General features: G+C 39.4%; 1 protein-coding gene across 5 annotated transcripts in view; it reads left to right on the top strand.

Moving 5' to 3' along the window:
- The window catches only part of KCNQ5 (potassium voltage-gated channel subfamily Q member 5), a 281577-nt gene extending 268140 nt beyond the window's left edge, over nt 1-13437 (top strand). For all 5 annotated transcript variants that reach the window (XM_041410573.1, XM_041410572.1, XM_041410571.1 and 2 more), the window contains 3 exons: nt 6460-6591; nt 7416-7542; nt 7895-13437. In XM_041410573.1, the coding sequence (XP_041266507.1) occupies nt 6460-6591; nt 7416-7542; nt 7895-8836 (1201 nt within the window). In that variant the 3' untranslated portion in view covers nt 8837-13437. The remainder of the gene's footprint in view (nt 1-6459; nt 6592-7415; nt 7543-7894) is intronic.
- Nucleotides 13438-15659: the final 2222 nt, after the last annotated feature.

Below are 15659 nucleotides of genomic sequence, written 5' to 3'. Positions count from 1 at the left end.
TCCTTAAGATAGACTTCACATTTCAATACTTACTTCATGGAGCTCATTTTCTAGGGGACCACTGGATTGTTCAATGAATCATCTGCATTTTGATTTGGTGCTCTTGGTCATTATCAGCTCAAATGGAAAATAACTAAATGTGAAGGATATAGTTGGGAAATTTTCTCCACAAAAATGTTCTAACAAGAAGAGTAAAGGTGCAAGATTTGATTTTTTCAGACATGTACTATTTAACTGATGAGAATTAAATTTTTATATTACCTCCAACTTTTACTCTGCATGCCTGGCCTTCTAAAAACAACTCATGTCACCACTGAGGCTGAGAGTAAGAATCTCCACTTGCCATCAATTAGCCATGAATCTCTCCCATCTCCCTGCAAATTTTAGTGTTTTGCAAGATCACAAGTGACACACATCTTGCTTCAGAAACTTACCTTTGTTTGACACCTGTAAAGCAGTAATATGCCATGATCTTGAGACTTCTGTATATGCTATACTTTAATCTCTCAAAATCAAGAGACTGATAATTCAGTTCATCAGGTAGCTGATACACCTCTTTCTGATTATTCAGAGTATCTGTTACCAGACTACGCTGGGATCTATGCAAACATCTGAAGAAGGATCTGAGACTCTATAAAGTAACTGTAGAATTTCAAGATGATAACATCTGCCTATATGGAAACTTTGTGGCTCATTTTGAAGTTTGTTTTTAGAAACAGCTTTGAATTGCAAAGGCAGTGGGGGAGGGTGAAGGCTGGTTTTCCTTTCATGCTGGTATATAGAAGCAGTCAAAGACAGAAGACACTTGCATAGTTTTATGACGCACTAAGTAAAGACCCCAGATATAAACAGACAGTTGAATCGATTCTTGATGCATCAACTTGAAAAACTGCTATAAGGGAGTCTAATTATTTTTTCCTAGTTAGACCTGGGTAAAAATTCTTTTACAAAGACACAAATGGCCCTTTTGTTTTAATGGGAGATGAAATTAACAAAATTAATTCATGCCCATGGGTTTACAGAGGTCGGTCCTCTCTCAGTTTTGGAATCAAAGCATTTGGGGTGAGATTTTTTTTCTGTGCAAGGTGCCTAAAATATGCTGCTTACTCTCAGGTTGCACAGCCTTGAAATATCAAAAGACAAAAACTGTTTTATTTATAATTTTTCATATTGGTCATTTCAAAGTCTACTGTGTCACTTTTGACCTTATTTACTTACATTTTCTCCAGGGCTACTTTATTCTTCAAAGCAACTTTTTAAGCAAACAAACCCCCAAACTTTCATTTTGTTACAGTCAAAACAGAGGGTGGAGAAAACAGTTCTGAAAAAGTTCTCAACATTTTGGTCCTTTCCAAAAAAGACAGGACTCTCAACTAGTCCTACTGAAGACCCACAGGCAAACCTGTCTGGTAACATGCCAAGCTCTCAATCTGCTCTCAAAGCCTCCTAAACTGAGTCTTTTATCTCGTGTGCTGCTGCTCCATCCCCTCTTACTCCTCAAGCTCTCTGTCAGGAAAGATCAACTGAGGCACAGGGAAAGTAAGGAAAAGCTTCTCGATGCACAGTGTTGAGTGACAGGGAGCAGAAGGGCAGTGTGGTGAAACATGGTGTGCACTGCAGCACGCCTTGGGCCCACTCAGGATCAGTCCTGCTCATCCATGGCCTCCAGCTGGGATCAGAGCAGTGCACAAAGCAGTCCTTACTAACAACGAACTGAGTCTGTGTGCCAGCAGGGTCTTCAGCACTACTCAACCACCCCAGTCTTGTTGTGAACAAAAAGCCATTAACATCCTGCAGAGTTCCTGCAGACTAACAAATAACATTGCCTTTTCCAGATCTATTAGTTCACAATGATGAATGTGTACAAAAGTGACTAAAAGGAAGATTAGGATACCTTGTTTCCCTATATTGTGATATCTCTGATCATTTTCCATAGCAAGAAGCACTCACTTCAATAATACTTTCCACATGGAAATGATGGAATTACTGTACTATTTATGGAATATGAGATTTGAGAAGCACAAATAAATATGCAATAGAAAATAACTGCAATGGCAGGAAGATGAAAGTACTGACCTAATAGGTCTTTTCTCTCTTTAACTCTAGCGATTGAAAAGATATGTTTTCATTTGTTGCTAAGAAAAAAAATAATAACTGTGGCTAAATGTAATGAAATTTGAGAATTCTAGAGGTGATAAGCTGTATAGCTGAACAGTCATACATATTTAACAGACAAAGATGGAAAAAATAATTTACCATTTACGTTCAGTCTTTACAATGTTCTTGCAACACCTATAAAATGTATTTTTAGTAGCCATTTTGAATTTGTTCAATGTATTATTTCAGAACCCCCTCTTTCTTTTAAATCCAAACACATTGTTTATTTTCTGCCAGATGGTATTCAGAGCCTAGGCAAGGCTCTTATACATGTGTTTGGCTAGGACAGTGCTGTACTTAGGGAAAATCATGTTTCTGGCTGCTAGGGGATGAGTAAGGTCGAGACATGAGAGAGAAGACGATTTTGACTCACTTGCCTCACATGTAGTAGAACTGTGTCTCAAATACCTTTGTCTGCTGGCCTCTGTGCTGGATCCTGATCTCTTCTGCACATTACATTTTACCAGGAAGAAGGGATATTTGGCAAGGTCAGGATAGTGAGACAGAGGCACCAGCACAGCTAAATCTCTATGCACCTGCTTTCCTGATGTTGTAGGTGAGCAAACAACCTGTGGTCACCCCATCTGGCTATGGATAAAGCAACCTACCTGTCTTTTAATATTCAAGGCAGTAACCATATATGATTCTACCTGAATCCTGGTAGAATGAAGCTCTGTTTCTTCCTGAGATTATGACAAAACTGACAAGACACAGCTTTGAAAATAATGGCATGAGTTTGACAGGGCTGCACCAAGGATTAGAGACGCTCTAACTTGGTGCCACCCTCAGGAAAGTGTACTAAATGACAAGCAAAACAGCTTTTAATACTGGAACAGGCATCATGAACGCAAATTACAATGCAGTGAATACCAGGGAAGATATGCAACATGCACGTACAGAAAACACTGTAATTTTAGTGCAAGGCTAATCCTGCATCTGAGAACAGATAAATGAAACGCGCTGCTCTTGGCTGCTATGGGTCAGTAAGACAAAAGTTGGTATTGGACCTGTAACTTTCCATAAATCATCAGGGTACATAAAGATCAGTGGGACCTGTGGTTTAGCTATTATTTAACTTTTATGTATTGGTGTGCTTCAACAGATTTTTTTTTTCTGCTCTTCTCTGGATGTATGACTGAAATAAGCTACTTTTTATGACTAACTCTTACCAGAACACTGTCATGCTTGTGGCTTGAGTGTGTTTACAACCGCATATCGTCTGTCATATTAGATGTGAGTTATAAAATGCCACTTTGCTGGCTGGCATAGAGCGATTTAAACACGCAGGGGAAGTTTCCCAGAGCCGCGGGGCCTGCACGGCCTCGCCCTCAGCGGCGGCGGCGGCGGCGCCGGTGCCGGGCCGTGTTCGCCCCCTGCTGGTGCCGCGGGGAAGGGCAGCCCGCGCCGGCCCGCCCTGCCGCTCCCGTCCGCGCCGGGGCCGCTGCTCCGAAAAACCGCGGGTGCGTGACTCGGTGCTTTTCCCCCTTTTTGCACGGTCAGGTTACCTGCAGATACCTTTGTTTTTATCCCACAGGAACTCAGAGTCCACGTAGTTGTACATAATCTATCAGTAATCTATCGAAACGTGGAATCATGCGATGGTTTGGGTAAAAGCGACCGTAACAACCATTTAGTTCGACCATCCTGCTATGGGCAGGGACATCTCCCACTCGCTCGCTCCAAGGTTGTTTGGGTCTTGAGACCAGCTTGCTCCAAGCCCCATCCACCGTGGCCTTGAACTCTGCCAGGGATGGGGCACCCACAACTTCCCTGCGTGATCTGTTCCAGAGCCTTACCACCCTCACAGTAAAGAAAGTTAATTACATTGTGATATCAAGATACAGGATGCCAACTGATTTTATAAAACACTAAATTACTATGGAGATTCAACCAAATTTAATAATCGCAAAGTCGTTGCAAGGCTCTATCACTGAAAGAATTCAGTTTTTCTTTTTCTTAATTAACTTGCAGGCTTTTAAAATGACAGCGCAATATTTTTTTGTACAGTTTATGTAAAATTTTGTGTGCTTGAACAAAAAGAAGCAAGCAGTATGGATCTGCTCCAAACCCTGCTGAAGTTAATTAAGATGGACTCACATGAGCTAATACATAAACCAGAAATAGTACAGGTACAGCTCACTGCAGTGTAGTACAGATACAGCTGTGATGCTTTCAATTCTGTTTGACTTCTGAACATTATGAACAAACTGCCTTGATAAGCAAAAAAAAGTGTTATAAAGCTGCAAAGTAGTAATGAAGACTTTTGTGCTAACTGATTAAGACGCTTCCATGGTTCTTAATAATAATTAGTCCTCTGCCTCTTCCCTTGTAAAATCATCCAGTTGTGGTAAATTCAGTTGTCTTCAATTATGCCAATAATCGTCTGGTTTTTCTTTTCTAATAGAGTTTCATATTTTTACTTTATTAAATGCATGAAGTAAAACATTGTGACCACTGAAACATAATAATAGTAACAACAAAACTATTATACTATTTTATATGTCAGCTGCATTATTCAGTCTTCATAACTGAATAAAGAACTAGATTCAGAAGATTAGGTTGTCATGGTCCTATAAACCAACATCTTGGCATCATTTGACAGCTAAAAAAAAAAAAAAAAAAAATCTGCATTCCAGATTCATCACAACTTTACAGGCTTCCAGATTACAAAAGATACCAAAAGCCATTGGTCTGTAGAACTAGCTGGTAAGGCAAAAGAGAAAAGCCCATGATCCAATATAATATATTTGAAAGTGCGTGGAGATCAGTCCTGAAGTGTCAAGTTGATGGACTGCTTCTAACAGGCCTTTTCCATTTTTAATTTCTATAATCAGAATCATAGTTCAAGTTCTATACCAGTGACAAGCAATCTCATTTTTAAGTGAAAGTCACCAGAATGGGAAATACCAACAAGCTAAGTACTGTGAGAAAAGGCTGACATTATCTTTAAGAATATTTATGTATGATCCAAAAACCAGTAGAAGATCACCATATACTATCAATGCAACTCTACATACCTATTGTCATAATATCTGTCCTAACCATATGAAGAATGACTTTTTTAAATTCCACTAAAACATCAAAAATCTATTTTTATCAGAGAGTGAGAACCATGTTTTGGTTTTTATTATAATTTGTTGTCTTACAGCTGCTAAATACATATCATAATAAACCCAAAGGGAATATATTATCATGACTACAGATATTTGGGATAGGATACCAATTTACAGTCTCTGCTTTTTCAATTGCAATAGGTAGCAAATATCAGCAGTTTGGCCCTAATGGGAATTCATAAGCTCTGCAGCACAGGCCATCATGGCTAATACACCTGATCCCTTGTTTTCTCTCCCAGTCCTTATGTAAACCAAGTAAAATTTCAGGTTCTACCAGCTGACCAGGAAAATCATCTCACTGTCATTTACTTTCCAAATTTGTCATTTTTATTGTTGAAAATTTGTGATTTTATATCAAGCTTTCTATTCTAAGAACAGCTAAGAACAGGAGACATCACATATTCATGTCACATATCACAGAAACTTGTGCAAGACTCAGATAAAAACATGTATACCATTCATCAATTTTGGATATTTACTGTTACCTGAAACCTTACTGTTGTGCAGTAAAGTTCAAGGAAAAAAATCATGAATGCTAACTAAGCAATAATTCCTATATATTCCAGTAGGGAACAAACATGAAAACTTCTCTTCAGCCTGCAAAATTTGATCCTAAGTCAGCCAAATAAGTTGAAAACAAATATTTGTGCCTGAATGTTAACTAAAAAATAAAAACTGATGAAAACTTAATGGGGTGCTTTTTTATTTTCTTCCCACAAAGAGAAGAACAAGGAACTTAAAATGAACACCAGAACAAGAATACTATTATTTAAGTTTGTGTAATCGATTCACTAAAGAAATCTTTCCTGTAACAAGAGCAGAAGTATCTTATGCACAAATGTAGCTGATATGATATCATCTCACTCAAGTCAGTGAAACTAATCCCAGGTTTAAGTCAGGCATACCTTTCATATCAAGCACCTCGCATAAAAAAGTTGAACAGGTATATACTGATACACTAAACCTGCTCTGCAGTCTTTAAAACAGTATCACCTGACCTCTCAAACAATTCAAAGACATAGCTACAGTGCATTTGTACTTAAAAAAACAACCATGTGAAAGTTTACCTGCACAAGCTGTATTGAAAATACCTTCCATTTAAAAATGAGCTATCAAATTTTGTCAGTGAAATATACCTATGGTTCCACAGCTGTTGAAAATTAACGTATAAAATGCTTTTCCCCCACAGAATTATGAAGTTTCATGTTGCAAAGAGAAAGTTTAAGGAAACGCTTCGCCCATATGATGTCAAAGATGTCATTGAACAGTATTCAGCAGGTCACCTAGACATGTTATGCAGGATTAAGAGTCTTCAGTCACGGTAAGGAAAGAATTAGTTACACTCTGCATAAGCATCTAATGTCATTCACTGCACAAAGCATATTGGCAACGTTTAACATTTCTGTGTTACACAGCCTCTCTTTCTGTGAACACAGCTCAGCCAGAAATTGAATTGTGGGCAAAACCAAACATAAAAACATGTATCCAAATTTTTCTCAGAAAATGGAAGTCTGAAGAATAGAAAAGGTAATCCTTTATCTGTAAAGTCCATTTGTAAACAAGGACTTTAGTCAAAAGGCTGAGGAAGACATTGAGAACTGCCTCTTTCCCATCCCATACTTCCTCTTTTCACAGAAAAGAAATTGAGAACTACTGGTAATGTACAATTTATGTAGTTTTTATGTTAGAGATTCCCAGCAACAGTAATTAAAAAGCCAAACTAAACAACATTACATCATACATCATACAAACTGAAAACTCTCCCAGGACTGGATGTTGTTGTTAGGATGGGAGAGCTGGGAGTGGCACTGGTATGTTTGTTTCTGCATAATATCAAGCTGTTGGAGAGGCCACCTCTTCTTTCCCCCTTTCAGCAAGTCTAGTCTTGGCTTTTCCAGATAATGGCTAAATTCCGGCTCCTGGATAGTGCCAACAAAAAAGAAAAGCAGTCTAATATGCTCAAAAATCACTCCTTTTTTTTTTCTTCTTCATTTCCCTTCATTAATAAAATTGTTTGTCTTCTTCTTTGAGTGCTTTCCTGAAGTACTGTGATTTTTTTTATTTTTAACATAATATATATATAGCAAACACTTCCACATTTAAGCCAGTTCCATGAATGGCAACAGCTTTTGGTTTCTCTTACAGCGTTGACCAAATTCTTGGGAAAGGACAAATCACAGCAGATAAAAGAAGCAGAGAGAAGAATCCTGCAGAGCATGAGACAACTGATGATGTCAGTATGTTAGGGCGGGTAGTCAAAGTGGAGAAACAGGTAGAGTGATTATCTGTGTTACTCTGTCTTGCTTTATTGCTCATGCCTTTTCTGTGTTTTATTGCCAGTTTCAAAAGCTGAACAGGTTAATTTTATATTTTTTTCTAGTGTCTACTTCATTTATACATTGAAGTAAAAATTATATGCATCTTATTACCTTAACCTCTTCTCCCCTTTTCTCAGCTTGCCTATGAAAAATGTACACAGCTTCTGACATTCTTTTTCAAGGGTCAATAACATACACCAAGCTACTTCCATTTTTCTCTTCAGCAGTTACATTTTCCTTTTGCTTGGGTTCCAGATATTTTAAATTAGTATTTGGCACTAATGTTGACCTTTTCCTCTCGTATAGGTACAATCCATTGAATCAAAACTGGACTGTCTATTAGATATTTATCAACAAGTTCTGCGAAAAGGATCTGCATCCGCGCTCACTTTGGCTTCATTTCAAATGCCAGCTTTCGAGTGTGAGCAGACTTCTGATTATCAGAGTCCATCAGACAGCAAAGATTTGTCTAACTCTGCACAACTTAGTGGATGTGTATCCAGATCAGCTAGTGCCAATCTGCCTCGTGGCCTACAGCTTATACTGACACCAAATGAATTTAGCACTCAGGCTTACTATGCTTTTAGTCCAGCTATGCATAGTCAAGCAACACAAGTGCCAAATGATGGACCTGCAACAGTTAATAATGCATCAAACCAAATAAACCAGACAAGTAAGCCAGCAACTCCGACAACATTACAAATACCACCCTTCTCATCGATGAAGCATATCAATAGGCCTGAGCCCATTCATATTATTCCTGTAACCACACAGGAAAATATTTCTAATGTCACCGCTTGCCTTGTTGCATCAAAGGATAATGGACAAGTTGCACAACCCAGTGCGACAAAGGATCTCACATGGAGAAAAAGTCTGGATACAGAAGGGGAACATTTGCTCTCAGTTAAACCTGTAGTGCAAATGGATTTAGGAAAATCTTTATCTGTACAAAACCTTATACAGTCAACAGAAGAACTGAATATACAGATTGCTGGCAGTGACTCCAGTGGTTCCAGAGGTAGCCAAGACGTATACTCCAAATGGAGGGAGTCAAAATTATTTATAACGGATGAAGAGTTGGAGACAGAGGCAGGGACAGAAACTACTGAAGCCATCTCACGCCCATTAGTGGAAACAACTCTCTCTGCTGACTCTCTAAGGACTGGAATATCAAGATCATCTCAAAACATCTGCAAGCCAGGGGATGGTACAGAAGCACTCAATCTGCTCCATGTCAAACTTAAATAACTTCTGGCTTTCTTCATTGGCTGGGTCATTCCTCTAGTCATACATATCATAGCATGAACTGTTTTGAAAGCCTTTTTAATAAGATAAAATCACAAAAATCAGGATGAATCTGCAAAGCAGTTGAATGAGCCCATATTTCCTAGTTGCATGAAAAAGCATGTCTAAGCAATGGCTAACATCCAAATTTATACCTACAGTACAGCAGCCTTTCATGTAGTACAGTAGGTTTAAATAATGAGTTGCCTACAAAGCTAATGCTGCAGGATGTATCAAAAAACAAAAATTTGAGCATTTAGACCTTGTGCTGTTTCTATGGGGCAGAAGTAAAAATCTTAAGGTTTAAAGCACTTTGCTTCTGAACTGAATAAATATATATATATATATAATGTCCTGATTTAGATGATAGTTTATGTTTACAACAAAAAGATTATCTACAGCTGCTAGCAAGGTACCAAGGAAATGAGTAACATGGGGTTAGAAATGGCTGCCAGTTGCAAGATACACACATTAACTCATCAGTAATCAGTTATTTTTAGCTCTGAGGAACAGTACGTTAATACCTGATTTTTGGTGATCTAGTGCTGTGGCAGAAGTAGCTGACACACCACTGTCACATTGTTCTTTATAACAAGAACTATTTTGTTACAAAAGGTTTGTATTTTAAGGATTGGGTCTGGCCTCAGAAGTGAATAACATGGGGGACTGCACTGAAAATTCAAGTGAATCTCTCCTTCTAGTTTCATTGAGAAGCTGACTTGTGAATCTGAACCATTTTGGCAGCAGTAGGCAAGGGAAGGAAGCAGGTGCTGCCTTTATTGTAGAAGCAATATTTCCTTCTTGTGAAAATTTTGGCAATTTTCCTTGCAGTCCCAGCCTGATACTACAACAGCACTTTCATAAGGCTGGGCAAGAAAGGAAAATGAGGAACTGAAATACAGAGTAAAACTAAAGAGGACAGAACAGAAGGGAGAAAGACAACACAATCAATAGGAAAATAAGTAAATAATAATATGGATTTAGATGGGCAGGAAGGGAAATCATCCCATAAAATAAAACAAGAAAGGTGAAGAAGGAAAAAGTTACTTTTTTTTTTCTCACAGATACTGTTATTTTATTTAAAAAATTTTTAAAAAATTAAAAAAAAAAAAACCATGCAGGCAATCAGAAACAGAAATAGAAATGGAGAAAGCCACCTTAACTAAAAAAAAAAATAAAAAAAAATAAAAAAGGCAAGGGCTTGTTGCTTTTTTAATAAAAGGGGAAGAGGAGAGAGGGAAAATGATCCCACTCTTAGCTCAACACTGTGTCCCAATTACAGTAATTTCTTGTGAACTTTCCAACACAGGACTCACAGACTCCTTCCTGCTAAAACCCAAGTTTTCAAATTCAAAGCCTATATCAGACTGAGCATTCCTGCCTGATGCATCCTCTTTTTTTTTCTTACTCTAGCCTACACTTCACTTCTGCTGAGGTGCAGGAGCAGTGTTAGTGCCTGCCTGCACATCCCCAGCAAGGCTTTGCCACTGGGAGAACCCTTGCAGAGCCTAAACCGGCTTTCACTCTTCCCAGCTGAATGAGGTTTCTGTCTTGCCTCCTGCCAGATTGTCACCCCACCTGCACCACAGGCTTGTAGACAACCCAGCTTGGGCTCAGCTTCCCTCTAGCAGCAGGAATACCGAATGTATGGGTGTGCCAGTGCCAGCTCACTCAGGGCAGTGTTTTCTCAAGGCCCAGACCCGCTGGGAACTCGCTATGTACATCAAAACATCACTCCAGTCTTAACTGTGGCTAAATGCTGTAGATTGTATTGTGAAGGAGCTGATCTGTTTACTATGAAACCATTGTAACTTATGCTTCCATTTGCTTTACAGAAGTATTCCTGGATGTTACATGAGAACTTTATTATGTGAAAGTACGTGCAAACTGTAGAGTGTATATATTGTGTCATTATACGGGGTCCATGGATGGTACACTGTGTTCCATGGCTTATGCCGGAGCAAACTTCAGTTGTTAAATCCTGAAAGACACCTTGAAGCACAATTTCCTCACCGCTGATTTGCCATATTCAGCCTTTCCTGTTTTCCTTTATGTGCAATCTGACCATACCGAAGCCTGATTACAACAGCAATTTTGTGAGGATAAATACATTTTTTTCCACATCTCAATTCACTTAATTTTTAACTTATTTGAATGTCTGCAGTTTATCCAGACAGATATGTAAGTTTAAAGTATTGAAAATTTAAAAATTATAATAGTTTTTTAGGCTATTTTTTCCTTTTTCCTGTTTATGGTGCCTTTCTTGCCTTTCATGTGAAGCCTCCTGCTGACCTAAGCATCAATGTGCCGTTAGGTTCAGTTAAGGAGCAAGCGATTGGGCACACGGCAACTGTGTGTCCATAGTGAAACTCCCTTCCCCTCCTTGACGAGACCGAAAATCCAAGGCATCATGAATTGGACACCACTCTTCCACCTTCATCTGCAGGGGCAGATGGTTGCACCCCCATTGCACCCGGAAGGCGTCGATGGGAGAACTGAGCAAAGGCCCTGCCTGTCCCCATTCTGCACAGAAACAGGGCCTTGGAGTTTGCTGATAATTTATCTCACGGAAACTTGGTATTTTTGCCTTAAATGAGATGCTTGAGTCCTTCTAACTTTAAGTTAATTTATTTAATACAATTTTGTGCACAAAAGAATGAGTTCTATAAATTATGTATGAAAATATTAATGTCTTTACAAAGTACTGATAAACCCAGAAGATCGTATCTTTTCAAATTAAGGTTTAAAATTCTAATTTTTTTTCTTTTAAGCTCACCATTATTATTATTTTTGTAGATGCAAGTCTTATCATATAGGGTTTTTTAACATAATATTGATAGAAAATAGAAAGAGTAGTGAATATATGAAATTTTAAAGAGGAAGAATTGTTTGTTTGGACTTTTATAAGCTTTACTCATATTTCCTCATGAGGAGTTGCTATGCTCTCTCTTTAAAAGACAGTGTCATGACTGACAGTCATTTATTGGTTTCACAAAAGAAGGGCCTGTCTGGCTTTTCAAGTCTTGTCCTGAGCTCCTTATTAAAGTCCAGCTCATGACAACTAATAAGAATTGTTCATGAGTCAGGACAAAGAATTTTTTTTTTTCTGATTTACAATCCACTTGAGAATTGTTTGAAGAGAGAAGTTGAAATGAATTAAAAGCTTCAGGACTTAAGCCTTATTTATATAACAGTTTTCTGGTCAGCATGTTCTTCTACCTGAATGAAGAGAGAGCTGAAAAGAATGGTTTCATTGACTATTATTTGTTAAAAAATTTGTATTTGCTCCTGGCTTATAGGATCTATACTTTTTATTTAAATATGAATATGATGTTTTAGCCTAGGGTTCAAGATTGCAAAGATCATACACTTTTATTTACAGTGCCCACAGTTGTTCCATATGTTTTTGAGATACTCCTACTTAGAGTGACTGCTCTCATTATAGTATGGTGATGAGTAATTCACCTGCTTTTCTGTGATAAGTCAAATCATGCTGAATTGCTGATGTATAGTAGAACATCTGATGTACAGTAGTATTTCTGGATTGGGACCTGCAATCCTTACTCAAGCAAAAATTCTATGGAATTCATTCATTCTATGAAATTCAAGAATTTTTCTTGAATTGGGAACTCAGATTCAAATCCTAATTTTGTTGGGCATCTGTTTGAAGTGAAAATGGTAATATTCCAGTTATTTCCTGAGGAAACTAATACTTAGCTGACTTTACCCTTGTCACATTGACTATATAAAAAGTAACGCACAAAGTACTGATATAAAAAGGGAAGGAGAGAAGGGACATTTTTTAAAAGCACAGAGAAAATCAGAATATTCAGAAAGTAGGAATAAGCAGGAAAAGAAAATATAACAGCAAAGGAATGGAGGAAAAAAGGGTTGAACACCCGAGGATAAATTCATCCTTGGATGGCTTCACTGGCTTCAATGAATTCACTGCCCAACTGGGTGAAGCTCAGCCTCCATTGGGATTATCAGACTCAGTTCCATTGACCTTACAGGAACTGAACCACCTGTACCAGAAATGAACTTGCCTCTCTGGGCCAACTTTTATCCTGACTTATATGTCATGCAATCCTTTTGGATTCACTGGGTTTGAATGAAATACGGAAAATAATTTGTCCCAGGTATTTCTGCTTCACATTTTTTTTCAGGTGTGTTAATTGACTTTATTCAAATGGATTACAACATCACACAATGTGCTGTCACTGTCTAAAAAGATTAATTTGTTTTTGAAATAAGATTTGTCCCCTGCAACGTCAGTGGAAGCATGTAATATTTAATATTTTCCTATCCATTCATCTGGATGCAAATGTGGCCATTCATTCAGCTGTGGCCACACACAGGACAATTCGACATATCCAATGTCATCTGCTATTGGAAGCGTTTTTGACTTCTTTGAAAGACAAAAAGAAAGTTTTGTAGCAGGCTTAGAAAGCACGATGGCTGCTTCCACTGACACTGCAACATTAGCCAGTACATTACAATGTTAATTGTAAATTCTTGACAAAGTTGAATCCATATTGTTGTTAATAAAAATGACTTGAAAAGTACCGTGACTACTGAGTTTTTTCCTTATATAAAAGATTGCATGGTGTGACCACATATCAGACAAGAAAAAACAATTAAGCTTGCTCATTGTTTTCCTTTTGAAGTTTTGTAATTTTTTAGTAAGTGGACCAAAACACCACAAAGGAAGTTTATTAGAATAAAATGTGCATAAACCAGTCCGACATATTTAGTTTCTGGTAAATGTTTACAGCAGTTTACTTTCTCTTAATGTTGCAGCTCCTTTATGAAAATGAGCTTGGAAGTTATTGCTACCTTCCCTGTTTGATAAAGGGCAATGGATTCAGTATTGGCAATCGGGGACCTCTGTAGGGAGCAGGATTTCTCATGGAAGGCACATGTGTCATCTCAGTTTAACCTGAGGCCTCGGTGAAGCCATTTCTTCTGCATTTGACCATGAAAGTTGCTACAGAAGGTTACCACACCAAATCTGAACCACTCATTTGCAACATGCCTGCTTTTGCCGTGGTAGGCTCTTCCTACAGCCTGGCTGAAGACAAGCTTCACTGTTTGAGTGTCAAATACTAAATAGAGAGAGCCTCTTCTTGTGGTGAATGAAGTCACTGCCTTTGTGGAGGCTTCAAGATGGGGCCCAGACAGCTCAATGTGCAGGTAATCCCCAGCCTCTATGATGAACATCTTAAGATACTGAAATTTAAAGCTGTGATTGCCAGAAAGGGAGGTTTTCCATGTCAGCCAATGTGAACACTACCAAGCTCTGCCTAAGAATAAACACAGGACAGGAAAAGAAGCAAATGTGCACATTCTCTTCTGCTGGTAAACCAGGCAGCCTTGCTTCCTGTGTGCACAGAGCTGTTAGGGAAGGGTCAGAAGACAGCAGAGTAATTTTTAATGTTGATTTACCTGGCAGATTGCCACAACTAGGCACAGGTGGTGATATGTATCCCTAAAGACACATGCATAAATGTTCCATGTTCAGCTCTGTACAATAAGAATCCAGGACCCTACCTAACAAGGAAATGTAAACACCCATTTAGGATTTTTTTTGTGTAATTGAAGGGGTATGGGGTATGTTAGCTCTTTTTAGTTTTCATTTGGTTTTCTCTATTTTTTCACAGTGATGGTAATGAAGCACTGGCACAGTTTACCCAGGGAGGCTGTGGAATCTCTGTCCTTGGAGAAAGCCACAGCCACCTTGGCAACTGGCTCTTGGTGTCCCCGCTTGAGCAAAGGGTTGCACCAGATGGCCCCCAGAGGCCGTCAAGCTCAGCCGTTCTGTGATTCTGCTTCCAGTATTGTATTCCAGCTTCAGTACATTGAGTCAGACTGAACATAAAAGCTTCGTTAAAGCATCATTAAGGCTTCATTTGGGATTAAGTATTATGACTTAGCTTAAAAAAATCAGACTGCAATATATCAGCATGACAGCAGCTTGGGCATCTGGCAAAATTACACAGTGCCATCCTCACTCCCTTGGCCTCCCTGAGGCTGCCTGCCTTCCCCCTCCACACTACAGACTTTGGGGGCTTCCCACATGTTCTCAACTACGTTCTTGCCTCTGCTGCCTCCTCCTCTTCCTCAGCTATGCCCAACCCAGGGTCACCCTCTGCTGGCAGAGGAGCAGGGAGAGAGAAAAATCAGAAAATATCAGCAATAATGTGGCCAGCAGGACCTGGGCAGTGATTGTCCCTCTGGTACTCAGCACTGGTGAGGCCACACCTCATGTTCTCTCTCCAATTCTGGGCCCCTCACCTTAGGAAAGACACAAAGGTGCTGGAGCGAGTCCAGAGAAGGGCAAGGCTGGCAAAGGGTCTGGAGCACAAGTCCTGTGGGGAGCAGCTGAGGGAGCAGGGGTTGCTTATCCTGAAGCAAAGGAAGCTCAGGGAGGCCCTTATGGCTCTCTACAACTGCCTGACAGGAGGCTGTTGCCAGGGGGGGGTCTGCCTCTTCTCCCAGTGACAGGTCAAGAGGACACAGTCCTAAAGTGTGCCAGGGCGGGTTTAGACTGCGCATTAGGAAGAGTTCTTCGCAGAAAGAGTGAGCAGGCATTGGAACAAGCTGCCCAGGGAGCAAGGGTGTCACCATACTCAAAGTGCTTAAGGCAACACTGCACACGGCATGGTCTCAAACACTCAGTGCCACGGTCCGTTTGACAAGGCGGCGCTGGATCACGGCTCGGACTCGACGCTACCACAGCCCTGTCCCACCCTAACCGATCCCGTCATCCCTCTAACACTCGGCAGGG

The sequence above is a fragment of the Onychostruthus taczanowskii genome, unplaced genomic scaffold (assembly GCF_017590055.1).
Source record: "Onychostruthus taczanowskii isolate IOZ18803 unplaced genomic scaffold, ASM1759005v1 scaffold33, whole genome shotgun sequence".
Lineage (NCBI taxonomy): Eukaryota > Metazoa > Chordata > Aves > Passeriformes > Passeridae > Onychostruthus > Onychostruthus taczanowskii.
Note: the sequence above shows the minus strand (reverse complement) of the source record. Positions and strands in the feature narration are given on the sequence as shown.